We start from the raw sequence: 16,461 nt of genomic DNA, 5'->3' as shown, positions 1-16,461 counted from the left end.
ACAGCACTTAATTTCAGGCTCTCTAACTACCACCAAATTCTCAGCTATTTAAGCCCCAGAGCTACATGGGATTGGGTAGAGCTTTCCAGCAGTTAGGAGTATGACATTTACAGAGAAAGAGGTGGGGTCCCCACAGCATATGAAGGTCAAACTGATAGGGCTTTGTGTCTGGGGAGGAAAGATTAAAGATGGGCACAGAAGTAGCCAAACACTTCAGAGTCCTGGGGAGAAAGGTAGAGAGTCTAGGTAATCAGTTTTGTTTGTTTGTTTTGAGACAGGGTCTCATTATATATCCCAGACTGGCCTGGAATTCATTCTCCTGCCTCAGTCTCTTGAGTGCTGGGATTACAGGTGTATACCACCATTCCCAGCAAACCTTTAGCTTTGATACTGAAAGATGGGGAGGATGTAAAGACACAAAGCTAAGTTGCTTAGGACTAGAGCTTTAGACCAGTCCATTACCAAGGCAAGAAAGCCTCCGAAGCCAAAGAGCCCTCTGGCACACAGGATCACTGTGCATTATTTTCTAAGCATATTTTACTGATTTTCTTAGAATCTTGGGATCCCACTCATTGTAGTGACACCTAACTCCTAGGACAAGGGTCTGAGGTGCCTGTGAACTTTGGAGAGGTGTCTGATATAGCAGGAATTTGACATTCTACAATTTTCTATATAAACTAGCTTCTTGTCCCAGTCAGAGCAATGCAAAAGGGAGAAAAAGGCTTCATTTATTGAGAACACAATTTCTGCTTTTAGAAAAAAAGATCTTTTCTGTGATCCATGATTTATTCATAGAAAAGCACTGAGTTCACACACTTGCTAAAAAAGGTCATTGGTGATACAGAAATGGGAGTGGCTTCTGTTTTTGTTTTTAAATCAACCCATTTGGCTAAGACACTGGAGGGGCCCTTGGCTGGACAGCAAGACTTTAGTAGCCACAAACAGCAAGTACAACTTAATGATCAGTTTGGAGTAAAAAAGATGACAGTTTGCCAAAGAGAAAAATAAAGCAGACAGAGAGGTCCTTAGTTCACACTCTAGCTATACCACCCCTTTCCTACCACATCCCACCCCCAATTCAGGAACTAAGACACGAAACAGTAAACACCTAAGACATTGGTATCCAACTGACTCTTCAGAGTGCCCTTGTTATCGCCCATAACAATTCCAGGCTGAGCATAGAGGTCAGGAAGGTAGCAGGAACATGATACAGCTAGGGCTAAGACAGGGGTTGTCCACTAGGGCTAGAAATCAGGGAAAGGCCAAAGGCATGCCAGCCTTAGCCTCCAAATCAGCAACCAATGGGACTATGACAAAAGCAGGCAGAGGAAGCTTGAGGTAGAAAGGCAGGGGAAGAAAGGAAGTATGAGTGAGAAAAGAACTGGGCAAAGAACACTGGTGCTTAGATGCTTGTTTGTTGACAGAATGGTGAATAGAGGAGGCACAGAGATGGAGAACAAATGTTTAGTTGGTGACAGACTAAGGAATGGACAGAAAGATCTAGCAAAAAGAGAAGGGACACATGTAGATCCTAAGAAATGAATACACAGATATTTCTAATGTAGAAATAATTCAGTTACACTTATAAAGACAGATCCATGGATAGCAGTGATACATACAGACACAAACATGTTTAAACACAGGTATTCATGTATCCCAACATACACATACAATAAACATGTGAGTGTACTTATCAGATATGTATTATCACACATATGCAAATTAAGGAGTCCAACACATGTATCACATATGTAAACATGGGACTGACACACAGGAATGCACATGTATATCTATGTACACAGACACATGTACTTGGCCATACAGATATACAGACATATACAGAACTGGAGATGAAACCAGATTCTAACTTAAAGGTGATCAGAGCAGATGCTTATCATGAGCTCAGTGGCTTCCCAGACCTTCATCTTCTCCCTGCACTTGTTCCTCAGGTATTCAGCAGGCTCCAGTAGAGGCCATGTGAGGCAGGGGCAGGAGCTTCAGTATCCTCACAACTTTGTGAGGTAAAAGTTTAAGTTCAGTCTTGGCCTCTGCCCCTCACCCACCACAGGGCTATAGATGCCCTGTCTTCAGGCTGGGGTTTCTGCATAGACAAGACTTGGGATTTATTTTAACTGTCCATTTTTCCCCCTGCTATCCCCACTTGTCCACTGACAACAGCATACACTAAAAGGGAAACCTGAGAAATGGTGTGAGTCTCCTCAGAAAACAAGCCTATCCTCCCACCCACAGTTACTTTAATTAAGCGCCCATTAAATCAGAACCAGAATTATAAATAGTTACAACTTTACAATAATTGGCAACACATATACTATAGTATTTACAGTATCATAAATGCTTCTGTTTCTCTGGTTAAGCAATCCCTGAGACGGAACAGTGTTCTGTATTTGCCAAGGGAGAGGGGTCAATGCCCAGAACACGCAGGATATAGGGGCGTGAGGTGCCATGTTGTGGAGTTTCTGATGTATCTGCAGGGCCTCGCTCCTTCAGAAACAGTGGGCTATAGAGAAGCTTGCCAAGGCAGGCATATTGTCTGAATTAGACTCTCCCTATCCTTAGCTCTGTGGTCCTTTGGCCTCAACCACAGGTGTTCAGAGTCCTCTCAGGGAAGACAAATGTTTCAGTGTCCTTGGCCTGACTTGATGGTACCTGAGAGCCCAGGCTGCCCCGACAGTGAGCTGTCTGATTTCTCAGCCAAAACGCTCCCGAACAAGCAGCATCAATTTCTTCTTGCCTTTGTAAATCTGTTTGAGGTTGTCAATGAACTGGGCAAATTGCAAGTGGCCATCCTGCGGCAGTAGAAAGGTTTCCCGAGCCTTGCTCAGGAACTCGATGAACTCTCCGTAGTGGCGGGGGCTGATGTGTGTCAGGCGTGAGTGTGTAGTGTTGATATAGGCATTGATGGTGGCATCCAACAGCTGGCGCAGTGGAGCTTTGTCAGTTGACATGAGCTTTCCGGAACTGCGGCGGCCTGGAATACCTGCCAGGCCAGGTGCAGTCACTGTGCAGCGCCGCAGTATATCTGAAAGCACTGTGGCACAGTGCACACTCTTCACCACCAGGGGGATGAGGGCTGCTAGCTCATTCTTTCCCAGAGAGTGGCTGAGGGCACAAGCCCAGAGCACATCATTGATGGCTGGGTGGGTGTCCTGGTTGTAGGCCAGGTTAAGATGGCTCATGGCCAGTGAGGCCAGCTTGAAGGCACGTAGCGGGTAGCCACGGAGCTCCATGTAGCGGGCAATGGTGAATAGCTGTGAATGGGTCATGCCACCAGCAGCAGCATCAATAGCAATCTGGTAGGCTGCCTCAAAGGCAATGTGGTCTTTCTCACAGAGTGTAAGGGCTGACAAGGCACAGCTCTGTGGATCCTTCATAGCACATTGTAGGGCCAGTGTGCGAGCACAGCTAGCCAGTTCCTCCCGCTGGGGGTAGTCAAGACTGAGGCGCAGGATAGTGGTGTGGGATACAGCTGTGGCAGCTACAATACTAGTAGCCTCGGTGGGGGTGAAGAGTGTGTACCAGCTCTGCAAGATGCTCACCAGGGCCCGCACACCTGTCAGGGAGAGCCTGAGCTCAGCAGTGGCCATCCGGGTCCCGATCCAGGTCTGCCCACATTACCATTTGGGATCTGAACTTGGCCTGCAGAGACGAGTTCTCCCTCCTCCTCAGCAGCCTTGAGATGATCTGAGGTAAACCAGGGCAAGGGGAGCATCCCAGATGGCCAGACTCTGTTTGGGATCTCTTCCCATCCCTTTCTTCCCCAGGTCAGAGGGCTGAAAGTCTCCGCAGTGCTCTTAGTCCCTCTCAAGGATGGAACAAAAGAGCCCACGGTTTGCCTGCTCTAAGGCAGGGGCTGCAAGTTGGTCTGGGGGTTCTAGCTGAAGTGAGACCTCTGAGGATAGAGTCTTGTTCTGGGGCTTTAGGCTCTAGAAAGGTTCCTGAGTCTCCAAATTGGCTGGGGTTTCTAAGAAGCTTAGGCAGAGACTGGGACCAAACCACTAGGCCCACTACCTCCCAAGGGTATACATGAGTATTGATGGCTGAAAATACACTGTCTCAGACATGCCTCTGGTCAGATAGGGTCAAAGTGCTGCTGACATCAAGATATGGTTTAAGCAGTCGGAGAACTTGGGCTGGTTGAACAGAGGCCATCTTCTGCTACTAGCACCCTCATCCTTTCCTAGGTCATCAGGAATAGGAATATGACAGCTCTAAGGATTCATAGTCTTATCCCAAGAGTTGGACCTAGAAACTCCCCTGAGGGTAGAGGGAGGCAGGAGACTCACCCACTTCTGTAGCACAGGTCACCAACCATCGCACCATCTCCCGGCGCCTCCAGTTAAGGGTTGATAAGGTCATTCGCATCACCTAGGCACAAAAGAGGCATTTCTGGTGGGCTAAGCCTGATGGTTTGATCTCTTTCTTCCCACTTCTTCTTGCTATTATTTATGCAATAAGTATTTTTTGGTGCTTTCAATAAGTGGTCTTTCCCCTGATTAAGTATGGACAGTTTTAACTTCTGTCCACGTCTCTCACTAATTAGATAGGAGGCTTCTCTGATGACTTGTAACGAAGTTCTTATACCTTCCTTGACTTGGAGGAACGGAGAGAAGGAGAGAAGATGAGGACCCTATAAAACCTAAAGCTATTTTGCTTCTGGTCTTAACTAAAAATGGAGCCCAATTTATAGAGTTACTTACCTTCAACCTAGCCCTGAACTTGTGTTCTGGGGTCACAGAAAGAACCAGATGTAGTTCTTATTTTTTGACAATTGTTACTAGGCCTGAAACCAAAAGTGGGGTCAGCCCATTCTTATTCCATACCTGTAAACCCAGCTCCAAGGCCACATTGAGCAAGGTACTGTCTGTACTACTGTCCGTGGGAGTAGCAATCTTGAAAGCATCTTGAGCCAGTTTGAAGATGAGGGATGAAGAATGGATATGTTTCTGTATTGCTTCCAGAATAGTTCGCAGCCTCAGAGTATCCCCTACAGGTGTTGAGAGAATGAGCAGGGACAGGGTTTGCTTTAAAGTTTCCTTAGACAGTTAGCTGATTACAATAGGTTCTGGTTGAACTGACTGCTATCAGTTCACTGAATGTTTCTGAATGTTTCTGAATGGTCAAGCTGTCTCCCCTGAGCCCACAGCTGGCTTCTTTGGTCCTCATGCAGCCACATGAATTCACTTCTCTTCACCTTTTCATCTTTCTCTATTCCTTACCTATATGCCCTCAGGCTCTTTAGCTAATGGAAACAACTTTCTTGAATACAAGAATTTTGAGAATTCCTTTACAGGAGATAGGAAGCCACATTATTGCCAAAAAATTACACTATTCTCATTGTTTGCTTCTCACTACAGCTCCCTGGAGCAAAAGGGAGCTGAGCCACCACTTCCAATTCAATAAGCAAGGATTCCACTCAAAGTACACAGTTAAGGAATATAAAACCATATGAACTGGGGTTGGGGATTTAGCTCAGTGGAAGAGTGCTTGCCTGGCAAGTGCAAGGCCCTGAGTTCGGTCCCCAGCACCGAAAAAAAAAAAAAAATAAAAAAAAAAGGAAAACCATATGAACTGAAGGCTATTGCATAAAGGCAGTACAGTGTATAAAAGACTGGTCTATTTTATGAACAGTAGATATATGAAATAAAGAGAATAAAATGCAGATGCTAATTGGGTGCATGCCTATAATCCCAGCTACTCCAGAGGTGGAGACAGGGAGGACTGTGGTTCAAGGCCAGCCAGGGCAAAAAGTAAGTGAGACCACATGTCGATCAAGAAGTTGGGTATAGTGGTGTGTGATTGTCTGTAGGTAGGAGGAGCACGGCCTAAGCAAAAACGTAAGTCCCTGCCTGAAAAATAACTAATGCAAAAAAGGTTAGGGGCATGGCTCAAGTAGTAGAGCATCTATCTAGCAAGTGAGAGGCCCTGAGTTCAAAACCCACGATCACCAAAATAAATCTATAAAGATATTATAAACATTCACATGCAGGTGTTGGTACAGACGTAAGTTTTAGGCTCACTTGGGTAAATACCTAGGAGTGTAAAAGCTAGATCATATGGCAAGACTACAATTAGCTTGGTAAAAACCTGCCCAAGTGCCTTCAAAGTTGCTGTACTATGTTGTGTTCCAAACAGCAATGAATAAGAGTTCCTGTTGCACTATGTCATTGTCAGCATTTTGGATTATAGCCATTCTAATAATGTATAGTGCTAACTTACTGTTTTAATTTACAACTCCCTAATGATATAAGATGCTGGTCATCACTTCATATGCTTGTTTGCTATCTGTATATGTTCTTTGCAAGGTGTCTCTTTAGATCTTTAAAAGTTGATCTTTAGCCAACTTTTATTTATTTTTATTTTTTTTTCCTTTTTCTTTTATTATTCATATGTGCATACAAGGCTTGGTTCATTTCTCTCCCCTGCCCCCACCCCCTCCCTTACCACCCAGTCTGCCCCCTCCCTCCCCCCACCCAATACCCAGCAGAAACTATTTTGCCCTTATTTCTAATTTTGTTGTAGAGAGAGTATAAGGAATAATAGGAAGGAACAAGGGTTTTTGCTGGTTGAGATAAGGATAGCGATACAGGGCATTGACTCACATTGATTTCCTGTGCGTGGGTGTTACCTTCTAGGTTAATTCTTTTTGATCTCACCTTTTCTCTAGTACCTGTTCCCCTTTTCCTATTGGCCTCAGTTGCTTTAAGGTATCTGCTTTAGTTTCTTTGCATTGAGGGCAACAAATGCTAGCTAATTTTTTAGGTGTCTTACCTAGTGTGTTTAGCCAACTTTTAAACTGGGTTGTCTGCTTATTCAGTTTTAAAGAATTCTTTGTAAATCCTTTACAAATGTTTTTCAAATATTTTCTCCCAATCTGTAACTTGTCTTTTCTTCTTCTTCTTTTTTTTTGTGGTACTGGAGTTTGAACTCAGGGCCTATACCTGAGCCACTCAATCACACTCTACCAGTCCTTTTTTGTGAAGGTTTTTTTTTTTTCTTTTTTTCAAGATAGGGTCTCATGAACTATTTGCCCAGGTTGGCTTCAAATGGTGATCCGCCTGATCTCTGCCTCCTGAGTAGCTAGTATTACAGGCACGAGCCACAGGGCTTTGCTCTTGTTAGGCAGGCACTCTACCACCTGAAACACATCCCCAGCCTCTCCCCCAACCTTTTTTGGAGACAAAAATCTCAGTATGTAGCCCAGGCTGGCCTTGAACTTGCTATGTAGACCAGGATGACCTCAAACTTGCAATCCTTCTGCCTCCACCTCTCAAGTGCTAGGATTACAGGTATGCACCACCATGCCTGGTTTCCTTTGCTCTTTTGTCAAAGATCAGCTCACCCTATTTTTGTGACTTTTTCTAAGTTCTCTATTGTATTCCAATGATCTACTTGTTTATTCTTTTACTAGTAAGACAAAGTCTTGATTACTGCGCTTGACAGTAAGTGATTAAGTTGGGTAGTGTCAAACTTCTGACTTTGTTCTTCTTCAATACTAGTTTGCCTATTCTAGCTCATTTGCTTTTTCATAGAACTTTAGAGTTTGATGATACCCACAAAATAACTTGCTGAGATTTTGACAGGGATTGTGATCTTTCAATCAAGATGGGAAGAGGTGATATATTATTTGGTCTCTTCATGAATAAGGAATATCTATTTACTTAGATCTTTGATTTCTTTCATCAAAAGTTTTTATAGTTTTCCCATATAGGTCTTACACATATTTTGTTAGATCTACTCCTACATATTTCATTTTTGGTGTGCTAATGTACATGCTTTTTTTTTTTGCAGTACTGGGGCTTGCTCAGGGTCTTCACCTTGAGCCACTCTGCCAGTCCTTTTAGTGAAGGGTTTCTCAAGATAGGGTCTCAGAAACTATTTGCCTGGGCTGGCTTCAAGCCGCCATCCTCCAGACCTCTGCTTCCTGAGTAGCTGGGATTACAGGCCTGAGCCACCAGTGCCTGTCATGTTTTTAATTTCAAATTCCAATTTTTCATTGCAAGTATGTAGGCAAGCAATTAATCTTGTATACAGCAACCTTGCTATAGTAACATACTAGTTTTTTTTTTTTTTTGGTTGATTCTTTGGGATTTCCTATACAATCATGTCATTTGCAAATAAAGGCAATTTTCTTTCTGTCCAATATGTATTTATATTTTCTTTTTCTTATCTTATTGCATTAGGTCTTACTCTTCTTTTTTGGTGGTACTGGGGCTTGAAGTCAGGGCCTTTGCCTTGAGCCATTCTGTCAGCCCTTTTTTGTGAAGGCTCCACCCCGACCCCATAGGGTCTCGAAAACTATTTGAGCAGGCAGACTTTTCATGATTCTCCTAATCTCTGCCTCCTGAGTAGCCAGGATTACAGGTGTGAGCCACTGACAACCGGCTTAGGTAGGGCTTCTAATATGTTGAATGGGAATGGTGAGAGAGAACATTCCTGTCTTATTGCGATCTTTAGGGGGAAATGAATCTAGTTTCTCATTATGTATGATAGGTATAGGTTCTTTGTAGATGTCCTTTATCAAGGTGAGGCAATTCTTCTCTAGTCCTAGTTTGCTGAATTAAAAAAAAAAATTTCATGAATGGGTGTTGGGATTTTGTTAAATGCTTTCCTTGCATACACTCAAATAACCAAATGATATTTCTTCTTTGCAGATGTGACAGATTTTCAACACTTGAAAATCAATATATTTGGAATAAACCTCAGATAGTCTAATTCTTTTTATACATTGTTGGATTTGATTTATTAGTATTTGTTCATTCTAGTTATTATGTTCATGAGCCATACTGGTCTGAGTTTTCCTCTTTTTTTAAAATGTCTTTGTGTGATTTTTGCTATCAGAGTAATGCTGGTCTTGTAGAATGAGTATATTCTAAAAGAGCTGTAGAGAATAGGCATCGTTTCTTCCTTATATATTTGATAGAACTCAGAGTAAAATCATCTGAACCTGATGCTTTCTTCTTTGGTGGGTTAACTCACTGAATTTTAAAAATAAATATAGGCCTATTCAGATTATTTCTCCTTCTGTGAGTTCTGGTAGAGAGAGAGACAGAGAGACAGAGAGAGAGAGATAGAATGTGTGTGTGTGTGTGTGTGTGTGTGTGTGTGTGTGTGTGTGTGTGTGTGTTTTCCCCAAGGGATTAAGTCCATTTCTCATCTAAGTTACCAAATTTGTGGGACAGAAATGTTCTTAATATTCTTCTCCTTTCACTGTCTGTGGGCTCAGTACTGGTAGTCTCTTTCACTTATGGTATTAGTAAATTATGCCTGCTCATTTTTTCCCCCTTGGTTAGCCTGGCTAGAGGTTTATCAATTATACAGATCTTTTCAAAGAACCAGCTTTTGCTTTAATTCATTTTCCTTATTGTTTTTCTGTTTTCTATTGCATTGATTTCTGCTCTGATTCTTATTGGTTCTCTTTTTCTGTTAGCTTTAGGTTAACACTGCTTTTCTTTCTACATTTTACCAATTTGGAAGCTTAATTTATATTTTTATTTTATATTTTCCTAATGTGGAAATTAACTTCTGGATTTTTTTTTCATTTTTCTTTTATTATTCATATGTGCATACAAGGATTGGTTCATTTCTCCCCACTGCCCCCACCCCCTCCCTTACCACCCACTCCACCCCCTCCCTCTCCCCCCCCAATACCCAGCAGAAACTATTTTGCCCTTATTTCTAATTTTGTTGTACAGAGAGTATAAGCAATAATAGGAAGGAACAAGGGGTTTTGCTGGTTGAGATAAGGATAGCTATACAGGGCATTGACTCACATTGATTTCCTGTGTGTGGGTGTTACCTTCTAGGTTAATTCTTTTTGATCTAACCTTTTCTCTAGTACCTGTTCCCCTTTTCCTATTGGCCTCAGTTGCTTTAAGGTATCTGCTTTAGTTTCTCTGCGTTAAGGGCAACAAATGCTAGCTAGTTTTTTAGGTGTCTTACCTATCCTCACCCCTCCCTTGTGTGCTCTCGCTTTTATCATGTGCTCATAGTCCAATCCCCTTGTTGTGTTTGCCCTTGATCTAATGTCCACATATGAGGGAGAACATACGATTTTTGGTTTTTTGAGCCAGGCTAACCTCACTCAGAATGATGTTCTCCAATTCCATCCATTTACCAGCGAATGATAACATTTCGTTCTTCTTCATGGCTGCATAAAATTCCATTGTGTATAGATACCACATTTTCTTAATCCATTCGTCAGTGGTGGGACATCTTGGCTGTTTCCATAACTTGGCTATTGTGAATAGTGCCGCAATAAACATGGATGTGCAGGTGCCTCTGGAGTAACAGTCTTTTGGGTATATCCCCAAGCGTGGTATTGCTGGATCAAATGGTAGATCGATGTCCAGCTTTTTAAGTAGCCTCCAGATTTTTTTCCAGAGTGGTTGTACTAGTCTACATTCCCACCAACAGTGTAAGAGGGTTCCTTTTTCCCCGCATCCTCACCTACACCTGTTGTTGGTGGTGTTGCTGATGATGACTATTCTAACAGGGGTGAGGTGGAATCTTAGCGTGGTTTTAATTTGCATTTCCTTTATTGCTAGAGATGGTGAGCATTTTTTCATGTGTTTTCTGGCCATTTGAATTTCTTCTTTTGAGAAAGTTCTATTTAGTTCACATGCCCATTTCTTTATTGGTTCATTAGTTTTGGGAGAATTTAGTTTTTTAAGTTCCCTGTATATTCTGGTTATCAGTCCTTTGTCTGATGTGTAGCTGGCAAATATTTTCTCCCACTCTGTGGGTGTTCTCTTCAGTTTAGAGACCATTTCTTTTGATGAACAGAAGCTTTTTAGTTTTATGAGGTCCCATTTATCTATGCTATCTCTTAGTTGCTGTGCTGCTGGGGTTTCATTGAGAAAGTTCTTACCTATACCTACTAACTCCAGAGTATTTCCTACTCTTTCTTGTATCAACTTAAGAGTTTGGGGTCTGATATTAAGTAACTTATGGATTTTAAGTATTCTCTCTTTTTCCTAACCTAATTTTTTCCTAAAATGCATTCAGTGCTGTAAATTTCCCTTTAATCACTGCTTTCGCTGTTTCCCACCCATTTTGATCACCTACCTTCCTTCTTTCTCTCCCTCCCTCTCTTCCTTCTGCCTGACCTTGAACTACTACTCGAAAGAAATCCTCCTGCCTCAACCTCCCAAGTAATTGAGAATACAGATGCATATTACCACATCTGGCTTAAAATTTGTTTAGTACTTATGGAGAAGTGTTTTTTTAATCTCCGAATCTTTTGGGATTTTTCTGGTATCTTTTTTACTGATTTTTTTTTTTTCGTTTTCTTTTTGGCAGTGCTGGGATTTGAACTTAGGGGTTTGTGCTTGTTAACTAGACATTTGACTGCTTGAGCCCCTTTTGTTACTGATATTTTAGTTTAATTCCACTGTGGTCTAACAGCATACTTTGTTATGATCTGTATTATTCTACATTTATTAAGGTGTGTTTTATGGTCCAGAATGTGATCTACCTTGGTGAATGCTCATGTGGAGAACAAATATGTTGCTGTTGTTTAAAGTACTCTGTAAATGTCTTTTATATTACAGCCTTACTAATTCTCTGCCTCCTAGATCCGTCTATTGATAGAGGTGTGTTAATTCTCCAACTGTAAAAACAGTTTTTTTTTTTTTTTTTGGAGTTCTATCAGTTTTGGCCTCGTGTTTTGATGCTTTGTTGTGAGATGTTAAGTCTTTTTGGAGAACCAACACCTTTATCACTATGTCCCCTTCCCCCCAATTTAAAAATTTTTCTTTGTCTTAAGCAATAACAATAAAAACAGCATGGTACTGGCACAAAAACAGACATGAAGACCAGTGGAACAGAATAGAGGACCCAGATATGAAGCCACACAACTATAACCAACTTGTCTTTGACAAAGGCGCTAAAAATATATGATGGAGAAATAGCAGCCTCTTCAACAAAAACTGCTGGGAAAACTGGTTAGCAGTCTGTAAAAAACTGAAACTAGATCCATGTATATCACCCTATACCAAGATTAACTCAAAATGGATCAAGGATCTTAATATCAGACCACATACTCTAAAGTTGATACAGGAAAAGTAGGAAATACTCTGGAGTTAGTAGGTATAGGTAAAAACTTTGTCACCAGAACCCCAGCAGCACAGCAACTAAGAGATAGCATAGATAAATGGGACCTCATAAAACTAAAAAGCTTCTGTTCCTCAAAAGAAATGGTCTCTAAACTGAAGAGAACACCCACAGAGTGGGAGAAAATATTTGCCAGCTACACATCAGACAAAGGACTGATAACCAGAATATACAGGGAACTTAAAAAACTAAATTCTTCCAAAACTAATGAACCAATAAAGAAATGGGCAAGTGAACTAAACAGAACTTTCTCAAAAGAAGAAATTCAAATGGCCAAAAAACACATGAAAAAAATGCTCACCATCTCTAGCAATAAAGGAAATGCAAATTAAAACCACGCTAAGATTCCACCTCACCCCTGTTAGAATAGCCATCATCAGCAACACCACCAACAACAGGTGTTGGCGAGGATGCGGGAAAGAGGAACCCTCTTACACTGTTGGTGGGAATGTAAACTAGTATAACCACTCTGGAAGAAAATTTGGAAGCTACTTAAAAAGCTAAACATTGATCTACCATTTGATCCAGCAATACCACTCTTGGGGATATACCCAAAAGACTGTGACACAGGTAACTCCAGAGGCACCTGCACGCCCATGTTTATTGCAGCACTATTCACAATGGCCAAGTTATGGAAACAGCCAAGATGCCCCACTACTGACGAATGGATCAAGAACATGTGGTATCTATACACAATGGAATTTTATGCAGCCATGAAGAAGAGTGAAATGCTATCATTCGCTGGTAAATGGATGGAATTGGAGAACATCATTCTGAGTGAGGTTAGCCTGGCCCAGAAGACCAAAAATCGTATGTTCTAATGCAGACATTAGATCAAGGGCAAACACAACAAGGGGATTGGACTTTGAGCACATGATAAAAGAGAGAGCACACAAGGGAGGGGTGAGGATAGGTAAGACACCTAAAAAATTAGCTAGCATAATATATAGCCCAAACTGGCCTGGAACTCTTAATGTCTCCTCCTCCCAAGTGCTAAAATTACAGGTATATACCATCATACCTGGTGCCATAATGCCCTTCTTTATCCCTGATAATTTTCCATGACGAAGTCTGCTTTGGGGTTAGAGGCATGACTCAAGTAGTAGAGCACCTGCCTAGCAAACATAAAGCCCTGAGATGAAATCCACCAAAAAAAAAAAAAAAGTCTGCTTTTTCTGATTCTAGCTTTTGATTTGTGTCAGTACTGTAGCATTGTGTATTGTTCCATCCCTTTACTTTTTATTGTTGTTGAAGAAATATGACAATGATTAAGTAAATTTTTAAAATTACTCATTTATTCACATGTGCATACATTGTTTGGGTCATTTCTCCCCCCTTTCCTCCTCCCCCCCTCAATTCCAGGCAGATCCTGTTCTGCCTTTATCATTAATTTTGTTGAAGAAAAGGCACAAGACTAATAAGGAAGACAAAGTGTTTTTGCTAGTTGAGTTGAGGATAGCTATACAGAAATATTCCTAGCATTGCTTTCGTGTACACATGTTATGACCCATGTTAATTCATCTCTAACTGATCTTTACCCTGGTTATTGATCCCCTTCTCATGATAACCTCTGTCGATTTAAGGTTTCTATATTAGCTCCTCTGGAGTGGGGACATCAAATGCTTTCATGTTTTGGGTTTTCTATCTATTCCTGTATCTCCCGTTTGTGCTCTCCCCTTGTCATGTGATTAAAGTCCAACCACATTGCTGCATTTGCCCTAAATAATAGGCATCCTCGCCAACACCTGTTGTTGGTGGTGTTGCTAATGATGGCTATTCTAACAGGGGTGAGGTGGAATCTTAGCGTGGTTTTAATTTGCATTTCCTTTATTGCTAGAGATGGTGAGCATTTTTTCATGTGTTTTTTGGCCATTTGAATTTCTTCTTTTGAGAAAGTTCTGTTTAGTTCACTTGCCCATTTCTTTATTGGTTCATTAGTTTTGGGAGAATTTAGTTTTTTAAGTTCCCTGTATAGGGTGTTCTCTTCAGTTTAGAGACCATTTCTTATGATGAACAGAAGCTTTTTAGTTTTATGAGGTCCCATTTATCTATGCTATCTCTTAGTTGCTGTGCTGCTAGGGTTCTGTTGACAAAGTTTTTACCTATACCTACTAACTCCAGAGTATTTCCTACTCTTTCCTGTATCAACTTTAGAGTTTGTGGTCTGATATTAAGGTCCTTGATCCATTTTGAGTTAATCTTGGTATAGGGTGATATACATGGATCTAGTTTCAGTTTTTTGCAGACTGCTAACCTGTTTTCCCAGCAGTTTTTGTTGAAGAGGCTGCTATTTCTCCATCATATATTTTTAGCGCCTTTGTCAAAGACAAGTTGGTTATAGTTGTGTGGCTTCATATCTGGCTGGGTCCTCTATTCTGTTCCACTGGTCTTCATGTCTGTTTTTGTGCCAGTACCATGCTGTTTTTATTGTTATTGCTTTGTAATATAGTTTGAAGTCAGGTATCGTGATACCTCCAGCATTGTTCTTTTGACTGAGTATTGCCTTGGCTATTCGTGGCCTCTTATGTTTCCATATAAATTTAACGGTAGATTTTTCAATCTCTTTAATGAATGTCATTGGAATTTTGATGGGAATTGCATTAAACATGTAGATTACTTTTGGGAGTATCGACATTTTTACTATGTTGATTCTACCAATCCATGAGCATGGGAGATCTCTCCACTTTCTATAGTCTTCCTCAATCTCTTTCTTCAGAAGTTTATAGTTTTCCTTGTAGAGGTCATTCACATCTTTTGTTAGGTTTACACCTAGGTATTTTTTTTGAGGCTATTGTAAATGGAATTGTTTTCATACAGTCTTTCTCAGTTTGTTCATTATTAGTGTATAGAAATGCTAATGATTTTTCTATGTTGATTTTATATCCTGCTACCTTGCTGTAGCTATTGATGATGTCTAGGAGCTTTTGAGTAGAGTTTTTTGGGTCTTTAAGGTATAGGATCATGTCATCTGCAAATAGGGATATTTTGACAGTTTCTTTACCTATTTGTATTCCTTTTATTCCTTCTTCTTGCCTAATTGATCAGGATAGGAATTCCAGTACTATGTTGAATAGGAGTGGAGATAGTGGGCATCCTTGTCTGGTTCCTGATTTTAGAGGGAATGGTTTCAGTTTTTTTCCATTAAGTATAATGCTGGCTGTAGGTCTGTCATATATAGCTTTTATAATGTTGAGGAACTTTCCTTCTATTCCTAGTTTTCTTAGAGCTTTTATCATGAAATGGTGTCGGATCTTATCAAAGGCTTTTTCTGCATCTGTTGAGATGATCAAGGGGTTTTTGTCTTTGCTTCTGTTAATGTGGTTTATTACATTTATTGATTTTTGTATGTTGAACCACCCCTGCATTCCTGGGATGAAGCCTACTTGGTCGTGGTGAATAATCTTTTTGATGTGTTGTTGAATTCGGTTTGCCATTATTTTGTTGAGGATTTTTGCATCAATGTTCATTAAGAAGATTGCCCTATAGTTCTCCTTTTTGGAGGTTTCTTTGCCTGGTTTTGGCATAAGTGTAATACTGGCTTCATAATACATGTTAGGCAGTTTTCCTTCCCTTTCTATTTTGTGGAACAGTTTAAGGAGGGCTGGTATCAGTTCTTCTTTAAAGGTCTGATAGAATTCAGCAGAGAATCCATCAGGTCCTGGACTTTTCTTTTTAGGGAGACTCTTGATTGCTGCTTCAATTTCATTTTGTGTTATAGGTCTATTCAGGTGATTAATTTCCTCTTGGTTCAGTTTTGGATGATCATATGTATCTAGAAATCTGTCCATTTCTTTAAGATTTTCAAATTTATTTGAATAAAGTTTCTCCAAGTAGTCTCTGATGATTTCCTGGACTTCCATGGTGTTTGTTGTTATCTCCCCTTTTGTATTCCTGATTCTACTAATTTGGGTTTTTTCTCTCCTCATTTTAGTCAGGTTTGCCAGGGGTCTGTCGATCTTGTTTATTTTTTCAAAGAACCAACTTTTTGTTTCATTAATTCTTTGTATGGTTTTTTTGGTTTCTATTTCGTTGATTTCAGCTCTTATTTTTATTATTTCTCTCCTTCTATTTGTTTTGGGATTTGCTTGTTCTTGTTTTTCTAGGAGTTTGAGCTGTAGTATTAGGTCATTGATTTGGGATCTTTCAGTCTTTTTAATATATGCACTCATGGCTATAAACTTTCCTCTCAGGACTGCCTTTGCTGTGTCCCATAGGTTCCGGTAGGTTGTGTTTTCATTTTCATTGACTTCCAGGAACTTTTTAATTTCCTCTTATTTCATCAATGATCCATTGTTCATTAAGTAATGAGTTATTTAGTTTCCAGCTGTT

The 16,461-nt window shown here is 40.6% G+C and overlaps 1 protein-coding gene across 3 annotated transcripts in view; it reads right to left on the bottom strand.

The window, feature by feature from the left end:
* Nucleotides 1-1,685: 1,685 nt before the first annotated feature.
* Zswim5 (zinc finger SWIM-type containing 5) overlaps nucleotides 1,686-16,461 on the bottom strand; it is a 180,701-nt gene continuing 165,925 nt past the window's right edge. For 2 of the 3 annotated variants that reach the window (XM_074080288.1, XM_074080289.1), the window contains 3 exons: nucleotides 4,842-5,005; nucleotides 4,305-4,386; nucleotides 1,686-3,571 (listed from right to left, as the gene is read on the bottom strand). In XM_074080288.1, coding sequence (XP_073936389.1) covers nucleotides 2,709-3,571; nucleotides 4,305-4,386; nucleotides 4,842-5,005 — 1,109 coding nt within the window. In that variant the 3' untranslated portion in view covers nucleotides 1,686-2,708. Of the gene's footprint in view, nucleotides 3,703-4,304; nucleotides 4,387-4,841; nucleotides 5,006-16,461 lie in introns of all 3 variants that reach the window. The other variant, XM_074080290.1, reaches the window with a different exon arrangement.

This window comes from Castor canadensis, chromosome 7, assembly GCF_047511655.1.
Source record: "Castor canadensis chromosome 7, mCasCan1.hap1v2, whole genome shotgun sequence".
NCBI lineage: Eukaryota > Metazoa > Chordata > Mammalia > Rodentia > Castoridae > Castor > Castor canadensis.
The sequence above is the reverse complement of the archived record's forward strand: the minus strand, read 5'-3'. Positions and strand labels throughout refer to the sequence as shown.